At 44.3% G+C, this 21,446-nt stretch overlaps 1 protein-coding gene across 1 annotated transcript in view; it reads left to right on the top strand.

Annotated features, from left to right (window-relative positions):
* Positions 1 to 21,446, top strand: part of TENM4 (teneurin transmembrane protein 4) — a 1,632,468-nt gene that overhangs the window by 1,589,399 nt on the left and 21,623 nt on the right. Inside the window, exons 32-35 of the mRNA XM_086933907.1 lie at positions 7,606 to 7,841; positions 14,094 to 14,390; positions 16,393 to 18,007; positions 20,815 to 20,957. Coding sequence (XP_086790033.1) covers positions 7,606 to 7,841; positions 14,094 to 14,390; positions 16,393 to 18,007; positions 20,815 to 20,957 — 2,291 coding nt within the window. The remainder of the gene's footprint in view (positions 1 to 7,605; positions 7,842 to 14,093; positions 14,391 to 16,392; positions 18,008 to 20,814; positions 20,958 to 21,446) is intronic.

Genomic DNA, 21,446 nt, shown 5'->3' with positions numbered 1-21,446 from the left:
GAACAAATAATATCCCAACAGAATTCCCTGCACACCGCTGCACAATGACAGCAGAACACAAGCTGAGAGATGCTAGCCGAGGGCTAGCCCTGCTGCCAAGGCCTTTGCTTCTTCTTTCCTAGTCTGATTTCCTCAGTTTTATAAAATCTTTTGCCGTTTGAAGTTAGTTATTGTCACTAGTGCTTTGTAGTTTTTAAACAGTAGTGAATGTTTTTGAGTAATAAGGCATGGTCACTTGCTCAAATAATCTTTTGATGGCAGTAATGAGTGCTTATACTTCCTTGAGCTAAACAAGCCTCCAGACAGTATTTTTTTAAATACTCTATTATTTTCAAATGAGTACTTTACACATAATCAAGTGTATAAATGTGACAGGGGTTTCAAAATAACTAAATATTGCATGACAAATCTACAACTGTTATCTCAATATTTATTTTATTCCTCTATATGTTCTCTTACCAACATTCCAAGTAGGAAAAAACCCAGTAAAATAAATAGTAAGTTGGGATGGATTCCAAAAGAGAGGCATGGAAAGAAAGGAGGGAAGGGAAAGCATCATGCAGCTCCCAAATACAAAACACCAAGGCACATAAAGCTATTTAAAGCTGAGAGATTATCTTATATTCGGTTACTCTGTGTTATTTTGTGCTATTTATGCAGTGCATTTCTGTGGCGCCATAGTACTATTGGGATTTCGGTACCCGCTTTGGGATGCCTGTTGATTGACTGAAGCCAAAGTGATCTATCTACACGGCACTTTGCTGTGTGCTGTGTTCTTTAGAGGTGAGTAATGGCTGTAATAGTGCCCTTGATTACAACAACAATTGGAATTAAGTTATATTACAATTCCCAGTGCTTTTTACACCCTCCATGCTTTTTCATTATCGATTTAGGTTGGCTGGGCAGACGTACCCTGCAGGCGAGGGAAAGAAAGTTGCAGAACTTTTCCCTTATTCAGTCTCTACCCCGGAGCACTGCTCATCGACTTTTTGTGCCAGTCAGTCAGAGGCAGCCCTGCTTTGAGAAAAAGACTCCTTAGGAACTTTTGACAGAAACCCTAAACGCTGTGGTGTACCCTCTGATGACAGAGACAAGATTGTCACCTTTGCTCTTTAATTTTTATTGTCAGTACTTTTCTTTTTCCCTTTTTATGGTTTATTCAAAGGCCTAGCCCACGTAAAATCTGACAAATGGGTTGAGCCAGGCCATGTTCTCATATCATTTTAAGTTTAATAGCAAGATAGATATGGAAGCTAAGAGTCTTCCTATAAGTGTAAAATGGCTCAGTGATTAAGCTAAAAGTCTGAACGTCAATCAAAGCACCCTCTGCCTATACATAGAAACACAGTGAGCACTGACTGCCCGTGAACCTCTCCATCACCTCTGCTGTTTCCTGTTGCTCTCTAGTAACACTTTTAAACTTCCTCTGTCTCAAATAGTTTCAGGAACGTCAAATTAATTGTATGGGGCCAATAGTATTGCACCAAAGTTCTCACCACATATGCGTAAGCCTTCTGTGTCACCGCATTTACACACAGTTTGGTTTCACCGTTTCAGTTGCCAACTCTCTCCATCAGTGTCCCAGATGCCATGTGTTGCTATTTGAGGGATTAAGATCTCAGCGGGAGAGGTGTGGCAGAGCGGCCAGAGTGGCTGACTTCGGAGCGCAGGGCTCACAGTTAAATCACCGACAGTTCAGCTCCGCATCATGTGACTCTGGGCAATAGCTCACTTAATCTACCCGACGGCCCTCAGCGTCTGGATACCCTTGGGGTGATAAGTTTGCGCTTTACAAATCTAGCATTATTATTACTGGGAAGACTCTTCTCCTGCGCTGTCCCAAATGCAGGTCGCAGACACTGACATAAAATGCCAAGCGTCACCAACATGATGGGGTCAGGTTGGCTGAAAAGATCATAGGATTAGGAGATTAGGGATAAATGATTAAGCCATTTTTAGAAAAGCCAATATTTTCTATGCTATTGGTACCATTAATTAAGTTTTGAGGAAGGACAAAAGCAAGTCCAGGTTGCAGAATGTCAGTGTCATCACCTGCCCAGATGTTGCTTTCCTTGTGATACAAATTGCACCACTGGAGTACATACATTTCATGTAACGGGGAGCGAGTTGTATCTACTACTTTCCAGCAGGAAAAGTGTATCCACGCCCTTGTCTACAGTGCTCCAAGGAGACCTAACAGACATGGGATCATAGAGTGTAATTACTTAAAGACAAGAAATGGAGCAAAGGAAGACTAATAGCATAAATGCGCTGCGCCCAAGCTTTTCATTGTCATGTACTGTTGTCCGCGTATCCCTCATGAACGCTGCCGGCATTGCACTGGTAGATCCTACTTCGCTGCATGGTAGGATTGGCTCCATCGGCCCATTCCAGGCTCCTGTGGAAGTTCCTTGGGTAGCTCACAAGAAGAGCATCCACAGCTCGTCCATTCGGGTCCACACTTGTCTAGTGCTGGCAAAATTATCAGTCATTTAATTGATGGTCTTTCTAGAGAGCTGGTGATCACGATGTGGCACGGGGGGGGGGGGAGCGAGATCATTTACAACTGCGATGGAGATTCACTAGAGCTACTTGTGAGGTTCAGGGCTATGAATTTCCCGCTTGTGCATTAAAAAAAAAAGGTGTAGCCTTAGATTATTCTCTCTGGGATCATTTTAGTTGAAAAAAATGGCATTATTGCATTAGTAGACATTTGAAGTTTGGAGTCGATTTTTTTTTTCAGAGCAAGATGTTTTAGAAACCATAAGTTTGGTTCTGTGACACTCGCGTGCACCAGCTAACCATGCACGTACACAGAGTGTGACCTCGTGCTAAGCAATTTACCTCAACCTCTGCATTCCCTGCAAATTTGCTCACCGTCTTCAGGCGTGCTCCTGCTGTCATGGATTCTAGACCTTGTAGCCCTCATTTCATTTAAGGTGTCCTAGGATGTACCGAGTTATCTTCTGTGTTGCAATGTTGAGGAACCACACTCGCCTGATTTTCCTTAACGTAACCACCATCTTGGAGGAAAGAACCTATACATTAAGCCCACACACTCTGACTCCTACATGGATACTGCCGTGGAGTAGTGTGGCTCACTGGTTAGAGGCGGCAGACCCGTAAGCAGAGAACGGCCCGGGACCAGGGTTCAATTCCCGACGCGGCAGGGTCGTGGACCAGGGTCAAAACGGACTTGATAATCCTCACCTCGATACCTACTCCAACTAGGGAACACACTCGGCAACTCTGGGCATTAAGCTTGCCTCATCTCTGCAACGGCCCCCCACAGACGCAGGGGATGCCTGGTTTCACCTTGGAGATACCCAGAAAGGGGCCATCTCACAGGGAAAACCAGGGCGGGTTCCCCAGCGGTCTTCAGCGCCAGGATACTCCATGGAGTCGCAGTGCGCTTTACAAGTACACCCACATTTACATTTACATTTACATACTGCAAACTCTTTCAAATCATTACAGCGAGTGTGTGCTCACCATGCTCTTGGTCAGCCAAATAAGCTCTGCATTTTCCTGGTAAATGCAACACTTCTTTATATACTATTCAACTGACAATGACTTAAATTACACAACAGAGCACATCAAATCTTCCAGGTTAGATGATAGTGGCAGATGAACATGACTTAAGACTAGTCCATTATACTCCTGTACGTCACCTCTCTTATGTTGTGCACTTACTTGGTGTTCAAGTGGAAATTTTTAATGTATTTTACTCTAAACCAATTCTGGATGCCTTCAAATGTTATTTCCTGTTAATCTCCGAAGACTGTTTTAATGCGACTTGTCTTCTGATGATAGACGCACAGTGGATAATGCTAGGATAAGCCGTAGGTTGACGCAGGCTGTGTTTGAAATGACTCTAGGTCGGTCTGACCTCGTAAACGGATGACAAACTTGCCGCTGAGCACGAATTAGCTCATCCCGCAATCTAGAATCCAATTTCCACAGTCCAATTTCAGTGAAATGATTTCGCCTACCTTTTGTTGTAGTGATTATACCAATTTTCACATCTGGTATTTATTCATAATTATTCACACGCTTCATTCTAATATGTATTTTGTTGCAAGACTTTTTATAACATTTGCCCTCTTATCAGATGAAAAGTTGTTACTTGCACCTTCTAATGGAATTCGGTGCATGATAAAATGTTCATTTCTCTTAGAGATTGTGAAAATTGCTTGTTTTAATAATGGAAAACATAAAAAAATCAAGCAGTATGCCTCCGACGTAGATTCTGATTCGCTGAGAGCCCAAATCTTGACAGTACAACTTTACGTTGTACCACAGAGGCGCATCACAACTCGCTGCAGTCCGCCTAAAGACTGGTGAAATTTACTGCATACAGTATTAAGAGGTAGAAAGGGTTGGTAATAGTCTTATTATTCTGAGTTGAATGCAGTCCTAAGGGTAGAGATGCATTGCTCATAAGTTTGAAAAATTAACAAGAAGTGTCCTTACTACATTAAAATATGATATCCTTACACATGCAAGAATGCTTTTTCAATGACAGTGGACACTAATCGACAATAAAGGCTTCCTGCCTCAACGTTTGGATGTCCTTTTCTCACTGCTGTCACTTTACGGCAGTTAAAATGGGAGCAGCAAACACTGGTGTGTGCATTGCTTGCTCCAGCTGTTATCCAGTGGCCATTTTAGGTTGAGGTTATAAAATACCTATTGTGGGCATACCTGTTTACAGGGGCTTGCAACCCTCCCATTGCTTATCATTTGTTGGTTTTATTGCTTCTTACTCAATGGCTTTTCTTGTCTCAGCTTGTTCATGTTGTGTTTTTCTCCCCTGGAGCATATCCCCTATACCATCTCTCTGATCGCCTGGCTTTTGTTTTTCCACTACTCCCTTTTAGGGAACCACATTTTTCATTTTAACGTAGCATTGCATGAGAATGCATGTGTTTTCCAGCTCTCCCCCTTTTGTGCATCTATTCACTGAAACACCCAGCCACCAGGCTTCTGCCTCCCTCATGGGCTGCAGCCTCTATCAGTGTGCTTCTTTGTCTCGCTTAATTCCCACCTGCTTCATGTTGGTTTCTGCCTTGTGTGTTTCTCCCCTGCCCCTCGTGTTGCATCTCCCTCGTCTGCTGCTTTTCCCCTCCCTCAAATCATTGTTGTTTCCCACCCAACCCCTTCACATTGCTTCCCACCTCTGCCTGCTACCCATTGCTTACTCACCGCCACCATTATTTTCCCTTTTTTTTAGTCTTTTTTTTTTTTTTTGGGCGGGAGAAAGCCCCACCTCGTTTAAAAAAGCACTTTGCCCTATTTAAATTTCCTATTTTGAAAATTTTGCAATCAAACTCGATTTGGTAAATAAAAAATGGCGCCTGCATCAATTTGTAAGCACGCATGCAAGGTGATAGATGCGTGCACCTACAGAATTAGGTGGCTAGTCACGTCATTACGCTTATTAAAAAAACATTTGGCCATGCTGCACGGCACCTCGTCAATGCTGTACAGCATCATCAAAAGGCATTGTTAAAGCCAATAGGTTCCCTGGTGAAAACTATATGCTTTCTTGATGCTTATTTCCATTTGTTGAAGCTTCATTGCAGCATGTACTGGTGTGTTGCAGGGATGCTCTTCTCCCCTTTTGGCTCCCAGTGTTGGCAAGGTAATTCCCTTCTCGTCTGCGGCTCCCATTTTTAACCGTTCAAGCCTGAGATGCGCATGCTCTCCTGCTCGTTCTGTCATTCGTTGATGTCAAGTGCTGCTCTACACTTGCTATATTAGGCTCAACTCACTCCAGCACAGGCATGTTCTAATAGGATTGGTCACTTAATGAGCATGCACTCTCGTGAAGAAGATAAATACCCTTCACCTAGTTAGTAGCCCTAACCACCTCCTCAGGACCCTTATCTAGGATAAAACTCTGCTTTGTAGTTTGAATCTTATTTGGATGCCATCTAGTGGGTGGGTCCGCAACTCTTCGCTTGTATATTGGTCCCTTTTCTCTTTCCTCTTTTTGTTTTGTTGTGCATCAATTGTCCCCACCATTTGGAGCGTAGACCAGCTTCTCCTGACGTCCGACACCCCCTCGCCAGAAGCCTTCATGCGTGGTCACCATCTTCAGATTCTTTTTTCTGCAGCGGAGTCTGGATGCACAGCTGAAGATCCTACAGTAGTCGAAAAGAAGAAAGATATACCAAAGGTTCGTCGCAAGCAACGTCGAGTTCTGGAGGGAAAACGTTTATGCTGCAATCAAAAAGAAGTCTTTGTGGATAACCAAGCCGGGGTTTTGTTTTCTGATGAGAAGTAAGGAGAGTACGAGCATAACCATCAACATCACTCTGTAGAGCAAGCGAGCTGAAACCACTCACCATGCAGGAACCAGACATGCAAATACACAAAGACAGAGTGGTCATGAGGACCAACTCACATTTCCAACCAAAGGTGATATCCCACTTCCACATAAACCAATCAACCCACATACCAAGTTTTTTTCCAATAGCCATAGACTCAGCCAGAAAGAGCATTGCATGCAGTGGACGCCCGACGGGTGATGATGTATTATGTAGAGAAAACAAAGCCAATCATGAAAGGAAAAAAGTTCTTTATATCATTCTCAGACAATAGTAGAGGGAAATCAGTCACTACGAACACCATTTCAAGGGGAATTACTCAAACAATCCAGATGTCACAAAGGAGGTGGCATACAGCTATAGACCAAACCAAAAACACATTCGACATGAATGAAAGGGGCAACAATAGCCTTTTTGGCAAATGTTCTCTTAAGCAACATATGTGTGGCAGCCATATGATCATCAGTACACACACTCAAAAAACATTACTGCATCGACGTGCAGGTGAACGGAGAGGCACAAGTGGGACAGAAAGTACTGAAACATTTGTCTACAAGCTCAACCTCCTCTCCAGTTCAGCCTTCACAGTGAAGAAAACCACTACGAAAACAATACACATACTGTGAATTCAGAAAAGATTCATGCTGCAAAATGACATGGTTACTTGCCCGTGAGAGTAGTTTTGCAGCTTGAAGAATTTTCTGGATTTACATTTGCCCACCAATCTCCCTGGGTAATTAGCCGAGCAAAGGTAAACAAGGGTCTTAAAGAATGTACAGCCAAGAGGCCCACTGTCCACCGAATGGACAGACAGTCACTGGGGAAAAATCTATCTGAAGATGGTGACCAAGCTTGGGAGCTTCCAGGTAGAGGCACCAGACGTGGATCGCTATAGCACAAAATGGTGGGGACAGTTGATGCCCAACAACAGCAAACAACAAGGAAAGAGATAAGGAATCCATGTAAAAGAGCAGAGTTCTGGACCCAACCAATAGATGACTCTTGTATAGCATGTGAATCCAGAATATTCTTCAAACTTCAAAACTACTCCTATAGGTAAGTATCCATTTTGTTATCTTACAATAGTGCCCACCCGCCGTCTAACTGAATACCTAACCAATGACATAAGAAATCTTCAACAACTTTTATGCGATTAAAAAATGTAGGAACCTCAGAAATGTCAAGATAACCATAACAATTAGGAGTTGCCACTGGATTGCCATTGTGTTTTCTTCTCTTTTGAAATTTATTTTGATTATCCTTCTTTCTCTAGACCAAGTGCGAAACAGCTACTACATTGGCGCGGACGGCTCCCTCAGACTCATCCTGGCTAATGGAATGGAGGTGGCATTGCAGACCGAGCCCCATCTTCTGGCCGGCACAGTGAACCCTACAGTGGGGAAGAGGAATGTGACCCTTCCCATTGATAATGGCTTAAACCTGGTGGAGTGGAGGCAGCGGAAAGAGCAAGCACGGGGACAGGTCACAGTATTTGGACGGAGACTGAGAGTAAGTATCCAGAGTGAAGCGATACTTGACTCGAGATGAAATAACCATGAATGAAAATTAATATGGACGTGGACATGGGTTGGTGGTCCATTGTAGGTCCAGAAAGGCAAGTTCCAAACCGTTCAGGGTATCCAACTGGGATACATTTACATACAATGGATCTAAAAAGAAATTATTTGCATAATCATTATTTATTCTGAAATCTAGCCCTCCTGGGGGATACCTTGGGCATCCATACAGAAGGCTGATGGTCTTTAAGTTCCATGTAAAGGCCCGCCATTTTAACTTCAATCACATTAATCTATCCATTCTTCTTCCCGTCCTATTGAAAAAAGCGTGACTTCTGTGCGCCTACAGGCCTTTGCTGAGCAAGGCAAAAGAGCAGTACCAAAGCCCCATGCTGTGACCTAGATGTTGTGGGGAAGATAAAGGGCTTGACCCAAATTCCAAACATGAAGGGGAGATATAAGAGAGAGGGGGAAGGCACATGAGGACCTTGTAGAAAAAAATGACAATATGTTCTTTCGTCCTAAAAAGAATTTGAAAAGAATAAAAAAAAAAATATATCCACATGAAACCTGTCTCAGCCCTTTCAGCGTTTCAATTAGCTGTGTGAACTTCGAAGAAGAACGTGAAGGAAAAATATGGCGCGGTACTCTGGAATGTTGATGCCGCTGTCGAACAAAGGGACTCGCTCATCTACTATGCACATTGTGCAGTATGCACCTGGTTCTGCCTGCCCAGTTTCTGCTCTAAGGGGAAAGGAGACTCACTCAGCAGAGAGTTTATAAACCCCTAGTACATCTTAATGGTACCACTATCCTGGGGGAGGATAAACTAACCTTTGAAGCCGATGGGCAATCGTTGACGCCCACTGTCAGGAGGCTCCTGTTCTAATTGTTAAAGCCGCCTTTTAATTTCTTGCCTCCTGAAATTAACTACATTTTTTCTAAAAAAGGGGAGGCTTAGAATGACACCTAAGTGTTAGGGAACACTGTCATTTACTCATCACCTCAAATTTGGGGAAAGCGGATTTTCAGGTGTCCTTGTCAAAGTTATTGCAAACGGTGAGATGAAATACAGCCATGATGTTGTGGTGGTGTGCGGTGTGCCCACATTGTCAGTAGTGGTTGTAGGGTAGCTTCAACGTTTGGCCCATCCTCAGAGGCCATCGTCTTGCCTACTACAGAAAGCAATGCGCAAGTCGGAAGGCACAAAGCGCGCGCCCAAGCATTCGCTACATTATTTTTGTGGGAGGTCTGCTTTAAGTATGCGGGCGAGCGCATCAAGTTTACACGTTCCTCGGCTGAGAATCAGGCTCATCTGTCTGTGAAATGGCGTAATGTGCACGGCCGGCTGGGCATACGCCAAGCTGCTGCATCATGCATTGCTTGTTCATTCCCTGTAAGATTTGCTTCGAGGCCAGGGTATAAAACATTCATATGATGCGAGCTTGAAAAAATACCAGCACTCCACTAAGTCAACAAGCACTCAGCGGGGATAAATTCACAAAGCCTGAATTGACCTTTTTACAGTAAATTTATCCTTACTCTGGTGGTGCTCTTGTGCATTTGTTGACATTCACACAAGCCTTGTAATTTTACCATGCCGGACTATACGGATGTTCTTGCACACTCTTAAGCTATCCTTCTGCGCCCCCCTGTCCCTTGATGATGATCATGTTTTAACATCTTGGAATACCCTCGCATTACTGGACCTTCTGAAGTTGTTTTTCAGTTAACTTCACCTCTGTGGTTCTTGTTATTGTCCCCACTGAGGTTATTGTTTTGTTATTGTCCAGGCTGAACTTCATCTTGACGTTTTATAGTATCTTCCTAGAAGTAATCTTCATCCTATTGCCACCTAAGATATTTATCTTTGTATAAACTCCCCGCTAACGTTATTCTTCTCATTTGTGTCCACTGTCAGCTTATTCTTCTCGTTGCTGTCCCCTTTGATGTAACGCTCCTCATTATGGTCCCATATGAGGATTCACTTACATTATCCCTTCCTCTAGGTTATAGTTTGCTTTAGTCTACCTTCTAAGATTATTCTAAATATTTGTATTTCTTACGAGCTTATTCTAAAGTTTATTGCCCCCTGTAAGGTCGTTTTATTGATTTGTGTCTCCTATAAGGATATTGTTACATTTTTTTTTTATCTCTTATAAGGGCATTCTGCAGATTTGTGTTCCCTTAACTTATTCTTACATTTTTATCCCTATAGCTGTTCTTGCTCCGTATTAGACTATTCTTTAGTCTTTAGTACCTTACCACGGTGCTGTGGCTAGAATTCCAGTATATAACGCTTGAAACAAGTTTAAAAAACTTTTTTAGATAAATTCACTATGTCATTTCATTGCCTTAAGACAAGCCTGACTTGCACCTTTTGCATCAAGACACTGGTGAACAAGAAGGATCATTCTTCCGCCAACACTGTGACTTTACAATTGAGAAACAGCCCCCGAAGTCTATTTAGAAACAGCCCCCAACATCCACTCGGTTTATGAGAAACAGAGGTACCACCCTAACCTTTCTGTGTTGAACATAGCCGACTTCCATTTTGCAAATTGAAATACTTAGACTGCCTGCCAAAAATGTGATTAAAAAGCACCGCCAACGTAGATGCTTTATATAAATTGCAGAAAACTAATTTCTTTTCTGTTCTAAAAACAGGTTAATTCACAGTGACTCAACCCCTAGCTCATTTGGAGGCAACTGTTATGTGGTCTGAAGTGCCCGTTGAAAGTTTTGGAGGGAGACGATAGGTGTTTTTAAGTCTATCCCCCAGATTCATCAAAGTCCTGTTTTGCGAGTCCTTAACAGCAAATTTTAAGGATTCGCTATCAAAGACTCGCAAAACGGGATGCCTGTAGAAATTGCAATAATTTTAGCGATTTCTACAGCTTCCTTATTTGCGATACGCTAATTGCTAATCGCAAATGAGGAATGGCTTTCCCATTCATTCCTATGGACCTAAAGGCCCATAGGAATGAATGGGGAGTCATTCCTTATTTGCGATTCGCAATTAGCGAATCGCAAATAAGGAAGCAATTCCAAGGGTGCCAGGGTGTCCAAAGGACACCCTGTTGCACCCCTGAAATGGTAATGTCCACTGGTGTTGCACACACACATGTCCCAAGGACATGTGTGTGTGTAACATACAACTTAGAAAAATGCACTAAAGTGCATTTTTCTAAGTTTTTGCTATTTACCACGTAGTTGGACTTCGCGGTAAATAGCGGCCCCAGATTGCGATTTCGCAATTTTATGATGGTTCATGAATTGCATTTAAGGAATCTCAAATTGAGATTCCTTAAATGCAATTAATCGCAATTTAGCGATTTCTACATTTGCGATTTTTGCATTTGGGATGATGCATCCCAAATGCAAAAATAGCGCTCGCAAAGGGCCAGATTCTCAGAATCTGGCCCTTTGCGAGCCGATTCTGGTTTGATGAATCTGGCTGTATCATTTTTGAAGTCCATGTTTACACATCCTACCTCCTGCATTGCTCAGATTGCAGGATTGCATCACCGACCCTACCCTACCACTTCTCTTCGGAGTAGAAGAGGTCCGATGCCTACGTTGTCAGATGTCAGCCCAGGCTGCTTTACTTCTTAACTTGGATTTGCCACTTGACAACACCGTTTGATCCTGTGCCAATCACTTTACTGCCTGTGCCGTTTATCCCTCCTCTGTCGAAATGATGGATATGTGAATGCAGAAGCCAGGGCATTTGCATCCGTGGACCAGCGGTGTGCATAATAACTTGTCTCGCAGCCAACTTTCAGGAGCTGCCTCCGTGCTCCGGCATACGATAAAGGCGCCTCCTGCCCGACATAATAGGATTCTATTGAATTTCCAATATCCACCCTCTTGGGTCGCATCATTTTCATTTATGTTGAACAGAGTCTTCAATCTTTGCTTTTGCCAGGCTCCTTATCGCCGGGAAAATAATTTCGTTCCAGAATGCCCCTTTTAAAGAGCGCTTTGCCGTGTGTTAAAGCCATGTGGCCATACATTTCCCACCTTTTGGCATTGGGTTATTACATTTTGAATGCTCAAATTGTGTCCCCATCACATAATAAAAGCAATCTCTTCATTGTCTCAAGCAGCAGCATCAGGCAGCCCGCTGCTGGCACCTTCGCCACATCTATTCTCATCGGGCTTCCAAGTTCATTGCACTGTTATGGGGCTTTTGTTGAATGTTAAAGTTCACTGTTTTTTCCCATAAATCATGCATGAATGAATAATGTATAGAGCGCACAGCTACTCCACAGTATCCTGATGCTATAATCACTTTATATTATAATGGCATACACATGTATTAGTTTGCAGCTTATCTAATCCTAATTATTGATATTAAGTAACCATAATCCATCAGGACATCACACTTCCCATAAGTGTGATTAATATTAGGCTTCATGGAAGTGAGTTGTGATCTCAGAACTGACTTGCTGAGGTTCTCTCGCCGATCCTATATTCCCTAGTCCAGTGCCATCCCCTACAGATAGAAAGGTCGCTTTAGGTTTCCGGTCCAGCAGCTGCCAGGAACCCTGTATCCACAGGCACCGCCAGCAGCGAGATATAAGGTCCTGGACATATGAAAGGTTCCTACTTCTCTCCCCATTCACATGGCCAAAGGCCTGATAACTGCTTGTGCAATCAATCAAACAATCTGGCTTCTTGTAGAGCGTGGCTAATCACCCGTTAGGGTCTCAAGGCGCTGGACAACCCAATTGCTACATTAGTGTCCTTGTCACTTTTAGCATGAACCCCTTGTGTCCTTTCCAAATGACACCAACTTCCTGCCTTATGCTAAAAACAGAGCCCCACACGAACATGTACCCCAGCCACAAACCTACCAGTCACTAAACACGTTCTGTATCATGGACATCATTTAGGGGTCAACAGTGTGACCCCCTGGCTTGCCCCTTGCAACCACTGGAGCAGGCTTTGCAACCCCTGCCTCAGAGGTGGCAAAATCAGTGCCAAAAACATGCAGGGGCTCCACATGACTTACAGTCTGCTTGTTTTTCATGATACTAATAGTAAATAATAATCTATGATTCACCATTAGTGTCATAAAAATGGAGAACACTTAGAACTTATGGTGGCAGCTGTGGTAAGTAAAAATGGTTTTAAATGTATGTTGCATGTGTGCTTGTGGGCGAGAGTTGGGCGTGTTTAAGTGAGAGAGAGCATGCAGATGTGGTAGAAAATGTGTTGCATGTGTGTGAGTGAAAGTGAGTAAGAGCCAAGTGACAAGTAGAGAGTCTCTTTGACGCAATTCAATACTGCACCAAAGTTGCTGTGCTGCCTTGCGTCAAAGAGGGTGCATTTTTTCTCTCCCAGTGCGCTGCTATACTTTTGGAAGCCAGGCGCCAATGCACGTACACTTGTGCCAGAGTGCACAGTGTGTGCATTCCCTGAAGCATAGGTTTTCTACTAGGTGTCCCTTCCAGTCCAAAAACCATGCTTTAATGCATTTCCTACTATATATGTATGCTGTAAAATACAGCACACATGCAAAGTTGGAAAAACAGGCAAAAATGAAAAAATTTTAAAATGTCTCATTACGCCTGCCTGGAGGAGGCACAAGTTTGTGGTGCAAATTCTTCTTTATCAATGTTTGTAGATAGGGGCTTGCTTCAAAACCTATGTGTGGTGGCATGTGAACACCAATGCATCATCCATGAAATGCCCCCTTGTTTAAAAATGTTGGAAAGCAGCTCGCAGCGCAACTTTGCATTATTTTGTGATACTACCCAATGCAAATCCTCAATTGCTGTGATGTTAGGTCATTTGAAATGCCTTCCTAGAAAATACTGAGGTCAGGGATCATATGATGTCACTTCCTGTGAAGTCATTGAGGTCAAAGTTTGCGTGATGTCCCTTCCGCTACCCCAGGCATTTTGGTGAATCGACACCCATGTTCTGTACTTAAAATTAAGAGAGAAAATCAGTGTGTTTATGTAAAAAAAATGCTTTGCAAGGGAGTGCATATGTTATTTATATCGAGATGTATAGAGATCAGCCGAAGTCCACTCTTCTTTTAGTGTTGGGGGTCGATACCAAAAAGTTGACGCAGGGAGTGTAGCAGTCTGTTTTCTTGGCACAGAGAAGACACGGGTGATTTCGAAGTGGGGGCCAGAAACTTCTAAGGATTATGTGGAGCTGCAGTAAAACTATGTTCGTTACCTAACAACCAAAGAGGTCTCTTGCTCATATGTCACTTATCTTTCCCTAGGTCCACAACAGGAACCTGTTATCGATTGACTTTGACCGTGTTACAAGAACTGAGAAGATCTACGACGACCATCGGAAATTCACTCTGCGTGTCCTCTATGACCAGGCTGGAAGACCCAGCCTCTGGTCTCCCAGCAGCAGGCTCAATGGTGTCAACGTGACCTACTCCTCGGGCGGCCATGTGGCAGGAATTCAGAGGGGCACCATGTCCGAGAGGATGGAGTATGACCAGGCGGGCCGCATCATATCCAGGATCTTTGCAGACGGGAAGGCATGGAGTTACACCTACTTAGAGAAGGTACGTCTTCTATATCACGCTATATTAGCACTTGCCAGGAGGAGGTCTGGGTGGAAGGAAGAATTATATATTTTAATTGCTTTGTTGTTTGGTTTAACATATTAGCCATAAATCAGTTTCTGCACTCATTAGGTGAAGTTCCTTCTTGCTTCACTTTATCCCCAGAGGAAGACTGTCCCATGGTAATGTGTCTAACTTGAAGTAAAGTAGAGGTTTCTTATGATAGTCCATGCTGTTTCCCTAAGACATTGGTGAACAGGGCAGTTCTCTTGCGAGACGAGCATGCCTAGTACTCGCTATCCTTTCCCACTGCTTTATTTTCTTGAAATGTCCCCATGGATGCTGATTCACAAAAATGACCGGGGTAGACCTCATTCACTTCTTGGCCCACAGTAGCATCACAGGTTTGACCTCAGATCTCCATTTTAGACCCTCAACCACCTCAAATTTACAACTGAGGCTCCAAGGATGAGTGCTAGGAATGGAAACTACACATACCAAACATTGCGCAATAAGCCTTTTCTCACCTTATGTTCCTGTTGCTGCCTTCATACTCCCAGAGACCACGGTAGCAAGGGCTTTGCAAGGGGCAAGACAGAGGAAGCAACTGCTACCATGGGCTACCACTAACAGCGGTCCATGCATTGCCCTACTCGCTCCCCGTTCTGTCCCTTGTTGGCTTTCCAAGCTAGAGCATTGATCTATTGCATATCATCTTCCAATTGTCTTGTGTTACATTGCGTCAACAGTGGCACTGCATCAAGTTGCCAGCCATTTTGAAAGACTTCTGAATAGTTAGGTTTGTGGTGACGATATTGTCGTGCTGTATGCCTTCATGGATTTCAAAAACCTGCATTTCTCAAAGATTTATGAAGAATTACGCACGATCATTTAGAAACGATTTTGTCAACCTGATGGGCGTCCCATCTTCATCGCCAAAATGCCCCATGGATTCCTTCTGCATAGGAATCTAGAGCACAGCCTTGTATGTTTGAACACTTTTTTATTTATCAAGATTGTAAAATTGAGAAGTTTTATGCCAGGCTCTGCCTCCTGCTTCCACTGCCCCACCTAGGTTTTATGTCAGAACCACCCCAACCCCCGCCCGCATCATACCACCCAGCAACACATTATATCAGAGCAAGAATGGTCACTGGCAAACACTTGTAGCAGTGATGTCTGCTCCGAACACCACAACTACCTAAGATATTGGTCTCACAAACCGCGTCTTTGTGTGCTTTTTCTGGATATTGATATCTGTGTAAAAATATCAGCTTTCCTGAAATTAAACCTGGAGATTGAGGGCGGTAGAAAAGAGGGCTGCTAAACAGGACCATGTGTTTGTCACAGAGTGGCCCTTATGGACTTGTAATTGAGAAGATTGTAACGAGTGGCAGAATAGCCCCCTTAAAATTCATGTGGGAGGTGTCTGCGGGGTTATAGAACAGTGTGCGGACTGGGGATCGAATTTCCTTGTCCATGGAATGGGTGCCTGCAGTTGAGAGGGCGGAGGAGGCAAGCATTTGCTTTAGTAAGTCATCCGGAATATACCCAAAAGTTCTAACTAAAAAATTAGCAGTGGTCAGTGTTGACCACTATCCTCCATTTTGTTGACTAGTCAGTGTCAGAGTTGTTCCCCGTGCACCGGAGTCAACACAAATTTTCAGGAATACCACTGCCTAGCTAAAATAATTCACAATTGATGCATTGCATGTGGATTTGTCTCATTTTCATCGCAATGCTATTACTTTTTGTATGTTTTAAAGTGAGCAGTGACGTTATGATATCTTAAGAAATTTGTTGCTACAATAAGTGATTTATATCAACTTCTTCATTAACAACCACAGCAATGTCTCTTTGGTTCATGAGGTTTGGTTGGCTTCTGGAAGATATTGTGAGACCAGCTATTATGTAACCCCTTTAGTAAACAATGCAGCACTTATAATTATTTTAAAAAGAGCATTTCCAAACAATTAATGAAATCTATGTTTTTCTTCTACAGTCAATGGTGCTGTTGCTTCACAGCCAGAGACAGTACATCTTCGAGTTCGACAAAAATGATCGGCTTTTGTCCGTGACCATGCCCAACGTAGCCCGACAAACACTGGAGACCATCCGATCCATCGGTTACTACAGAAACATCTACCGGCCCCCAGAGGGCAATGCCTCAGTCATACAAGATTTCTCAGAGGAAGGCCAACTCCTTCACACTCTCTACTTGGGAACTGGGCGGCGCATTATCTACAAGTATGGAAAGTTGTCTAAACTAGCAGAGATCCTCTATGACACCACAAAAATTGGATTCATCTATGATGAGACGGCCGGAATGCTGAAGACCGTGACTTTGCAGAACGAGGGCTTCATGTGTACAATCCGCTACCGGCAGATCGGGCCGCTCATCGACCGTCAGGTCTTCCGCTTTACCGAGGAAGGCATGGTTAACGCACGCTTCGACTACAACTACGACAACAGTTTCAGGGTCACCAGTATGCAGGCTGTTATTAACGAGACACCTTTACCCATAGACCTCTACAGGTATGATGATGTCTCAGGAAAAACTGAACAGTTTGGTAAATTTGGTGTTATTTACTATGACATCAACCAAATCATCACAACCGCGGTTATGACTCACACAAAGCACTTTGATACCTATGGGCGGGTGAAGGAAGTGCAGTACGATATTTTCAGATCGCTCATGTACTGGATGACTGTGCAGTATGACAATATGGGAAGGGTGGTGAAAAAAGAACTGAAGGTGGGTCCATACGCAAACACCACCAGGTACTTTTATGAATATGATGCCGACGGACAGCTACAGACTGTGTCCATCAACGACAAACCATTGTGGCGATATAGTTATGACCTAAATGGAAACCTTCACTTGCTGAGCCCAGGCAACAGTGCTCGGCTTACTCCACTACGGTATGATCTGCGTGACAGGATAACACGATTGGGGGATGTTCAGTACAAGATAGATGATGATGGATTTCTTAAACAAAAGGGTAATGACTTATTTGAGTACAGCTCAGCCGGTCTCCTCATCAAAGCATACAACAAAGTAAGTGGATGGAGTGTGAAATATCGGTACGATGGACTGGGCAGGAGAGTGTCAAGAAAAACCAACTATGGTCATCACTTGCAGTTCTTCTACGCCGACCTTGCAAACCCCACAAGGATTACCCACTTCTACAACCATTCGAGCTCCGAGATCGCTTCGCTCTACTATGATCTGCAAGGTCACCTCTTTGCAATGGAGCTTAGTGGTGGCGATGAGTTCTACATAGCTTGCGACAACATTGGCACACCTCTAGCTGTCTTCAGTGGTACAGGCCTCATGATTAAACAAATCTTGTACACAGCCTATGGGGAGATCTACACGGACACAAACCCCGGCTTTCAGATCATCATCGGATACCATGGAGGTCTGTATGATCCGCTCACCAAGCTCATCCACATGGGGCGCAGAGAGTATGACGTGATGGCCGGTCGCTGGACAAGTCCTGACCATGACCTGTGGAAGCGTCTGAGCAGCAGTAATATAATGCCGTTCAACCTCTACATGTTCAAAAGCAACAATCCCATCAGCAGCGCCCAGGACACCAAATGCTATATGACAGGTAAGACCAGCATGCTTAAAGACTCTTAACTCTCCATTTGCAACTCTACCATCCTCATGTCCGAGCAAGATGAGTCGCAGTGGACCCTGTTGCTGCTTATAATTTAGCACAGTGGCAGCTGGTAAGTTTAGGAGGGAGGGGGCGGACGGGACACACATGCACACATACACATTCACAGCCATGCATTCACACATGCGCGCGCACAAACACATCCATTCTCAATACTCATTACCAAACATTCACATACATGCACGCACACACCAAACATTCATAAAAAAACACACACACATACTTACCTGCAGCCAGCTCTGACTCGGAGGTCCCAGGAGACTTAGGACTGCAGCCTTCCCTCATTGGCTGACCTTAAGGCAGCAGTCCCAACGTCATCACAGAATGGGGTCAGTGAGACTGCTGACCCCACCCCACGATGAAGTTTCACTGATTGACACTTCAGTGCTTAAAACTGTATCGCCCAGGTTTGAGGCAATCAGTGACGCTGCCCCCCCCCCCCCCCCCCCCCCCAACCCCGTCACTGAGGGGAGGGCCTCCGAGACCTTTGTTGAGCTGAGGAGGCCACGCCCACAGGAGCTGTGACTTCCTCAGCCCAGCAAAGTTGAGCTTAGGCATCCATGAGCCAGCGCTAAATGCACATGTCTGGCTCCTGGATTCCTGACCTGAAAATGAACAGTGTCTGTCAGGCTGACCTTTGTTCAGCCTAGCAGACACTGTTCGTGAGGGGGAAAAAGGTGGAGAGGCATGGCCCCTCATCCCCAATGGACCGGCCGCCGCTGATCTACACCCCCCCTTTCTATCCTGCTGGACTCCCCGCGTCAGTGTTCAGGCATGTGAATGGTGTCCAGAATCTTCATGGAGCCAAAGTGGGATTGGAAGGAAGGGCCCTTGAAAGCATGAATGCTTCAGGATTTGCTCACTTCCTGGTTCAGAGTTCAGCTGCCAGCCTCAGACACCCTGGTGGATTGTACTAGCTTTTTCGTTACATCTGGCTGCATTAAGCACTCACTTCTCTGTGCTCTTAAATGAACTTTGTGTGAAACGTGGCAGTGAATTATTGCATCTGGAAAGAAACTGCGAGGAGAGGAATATGTTTTGCCATCAAAGGATTTTTCTCCTGGTGACTGGATGTTGTGACTTAATTAATATTTTGCACAAATGTAAAACATATTTTCCCACTCCTGAATGCAGTTTATAAATCTTACTTGTGAATGTATAAAGGAGAATGGGTTTGCCGAAAATCAGTGGAGCAGGGAGAAGTGGTGGTAAATGATCCCAGTGGTCAAGGTCGGAGATCTCTTTTGTCCATGACCGGGTTCTTTGGTTCACTTCAGTTGAAAACTGCTCTGCATCCTGTGGTTTATCTGCACTCTCTGTTGAGTCCACACGACCAATTTACTTGTGGCCTGGCGCCGCTTGAGATCCTGGAGACCTGAGTCCCAGCACTTACTGCACCTGCAACACTTGCTTGCACTGTCTTATCTTGGGCAAATAACGTCATGTTGCTGTGATCTAGTTCTGTATATGCTCTAATTGGGAGCACCTGGAAACTGGCTGGATATGATTAAATACTAAATAAATAGAACACGATTCTCAAAAGCCTATACCTGTGATCACTCGTTTAGGGGTTTGGGGGGGGCACCACACGATTGTTTAAATACGTATGACAATTACAAGATGTAACTCATCATTAAAGTTCAAAGGTCTATCAGGTTAAGCTGTGAGTGATGCTGTGCTCTAAAGAATCAGGCACGCCTCGAAGGGGTCATCTGCAGACTACCTATATGTCCAAGCCATGTGGTTAGGTTTCTGGCAGTGTCAACTTCCCTGTCACAGTTTCTTAACCACCCCCCCCCCCCCACACACACACACACCTTATTAATGGGGTTTTTAATTATACAACAGGTATGCATGTGCCAATTAGAGTACAGGAAAATGTTTATTTGCCCGCCTCCTTTCCCCTCCCCCAATGCCTCATCCCTGGACGTAGTAAAAAACAGCCATATTTGGGGTACAGCAGGACAGGGCACATGTGACCCTGATACCTACTTGACTGAGCTGGCTACCAATTATCTTAAATATAGATACGAAGAATTTCAGTTTATTGAATGGAATGTTCTTATATGATGTCTTAACCATAGATCTTAAACAAAAATAAGTGTTATGAATGCTTAACATTTCTGTTCCATTATTTTGCCCTTTTTAGAAATAGCTTTTTTCCCCAGTAATGTCTCTCTCCTCTGTGGATGCCTAGGCGTGCGCAGGGCATTTTCTTTTACAACGTACCGTTTTATTGATGCGCTCGGAATAAATTAATCCAACCTCATGCTAATAGTGACCTTATTAAATGCAGCTTCTAAAACTCGTGCAAGCCTACGGTAAATTAAGCATTTCATTTGATCTTAGCCCCAGCTTAGTTATCTAGGACATTATAAAAGGGACTAATAAATTGGGGTTGGTTTTAAAATTGTGACTCATTAAGTCGACAATTGATTGCCATTTAGGGGTTTGCAGATTCTGCTTCAGAGGGTGCTCTGCAGACGCTCCATTGAAGGCCTCGCATGCAGGGATGCACATTGTTCTACTCATTATGTGTTGCAGAAATTGACCACGCGCTCTACTGTGAGCCGTTCAAAGGGTCGGCTCCTTTAAGCGCGCTGCTTGCCTGGGGAGCGGTTCCTTCATCTGCACGCGTTGCCTTGACTGCTCGCAGCGTGCATGTCATCGGTCACCTAAGGTGATGACGTCACACCAGAATAACTGGTGCCTTCTTTTTTTGGTCTCGCCCATTCCAGATGTCAACAGCTGGCTGCTCACATTTGGATTCCAGCTGCACAACGTGATCCCAGGCTACCCGAAGCCAGACTTGGATGCAATGGAACCTTCATATGAGCTCATACACACCCAGATGAAGACTCAGGAGTGGGACAATAGCAAGGTAAGCGCATGCTGGGACGCTGAAACACAGGCATATGCACAAATCTGTATGCAGGCGCGCAACACCCATTGGGCTCACAGGGCTTCAGCACACCCCCCCCCTCCCTCGTGTGGGTCAGCCCGGGCGGAGACAGCTTCGCGGGCTGGCGAGCATCTAATTGCAGCCGCACCCGAGTACTTAACAGGTCTTTAAAAGACCATTTACTTGTAAATGAGGCTTTTGTTGTGTGTTCACCCCTTCTTACAGCCAAGTCACTCTGTCTATGGTTGGAGGAATTAGCCCCTCCCCCGAAATATTTTTCAGCCCCCCCGAAATTTGGCTCTAGTTGCCCGCCTGCCTGTATGCGCAAAGGGTCGCCTACAAAATCACACTGTAACGCACACAGAACTGTTAGGCATGCACATACACCAGTCCTTACTTTGTAAACCAAAAAAAAAGCTCAAGGAACAAAGCCTCCATCTTGGGAACCTGCTGCTGGTGTTGGCGAAT

Source organism: Lissotriton vulgaris, chromosome 8 (assembly GCF_964263255.1).
Source record: "Lissotriton vulgaris chromosome 8, aLisVul1.2, whole genome shotgun sequence".
Taxonomy (NCBI): Eukaryota; Metazoa; Chordata; class Amphibia; order Caudata; family Salamandridae; genus Lissotriton; species Lissotriton vulgaris.
Note: the sequence above shows the minus strand (reverse complement) of the source record. Positions and strands in the feature narration are given on the sequence as shown.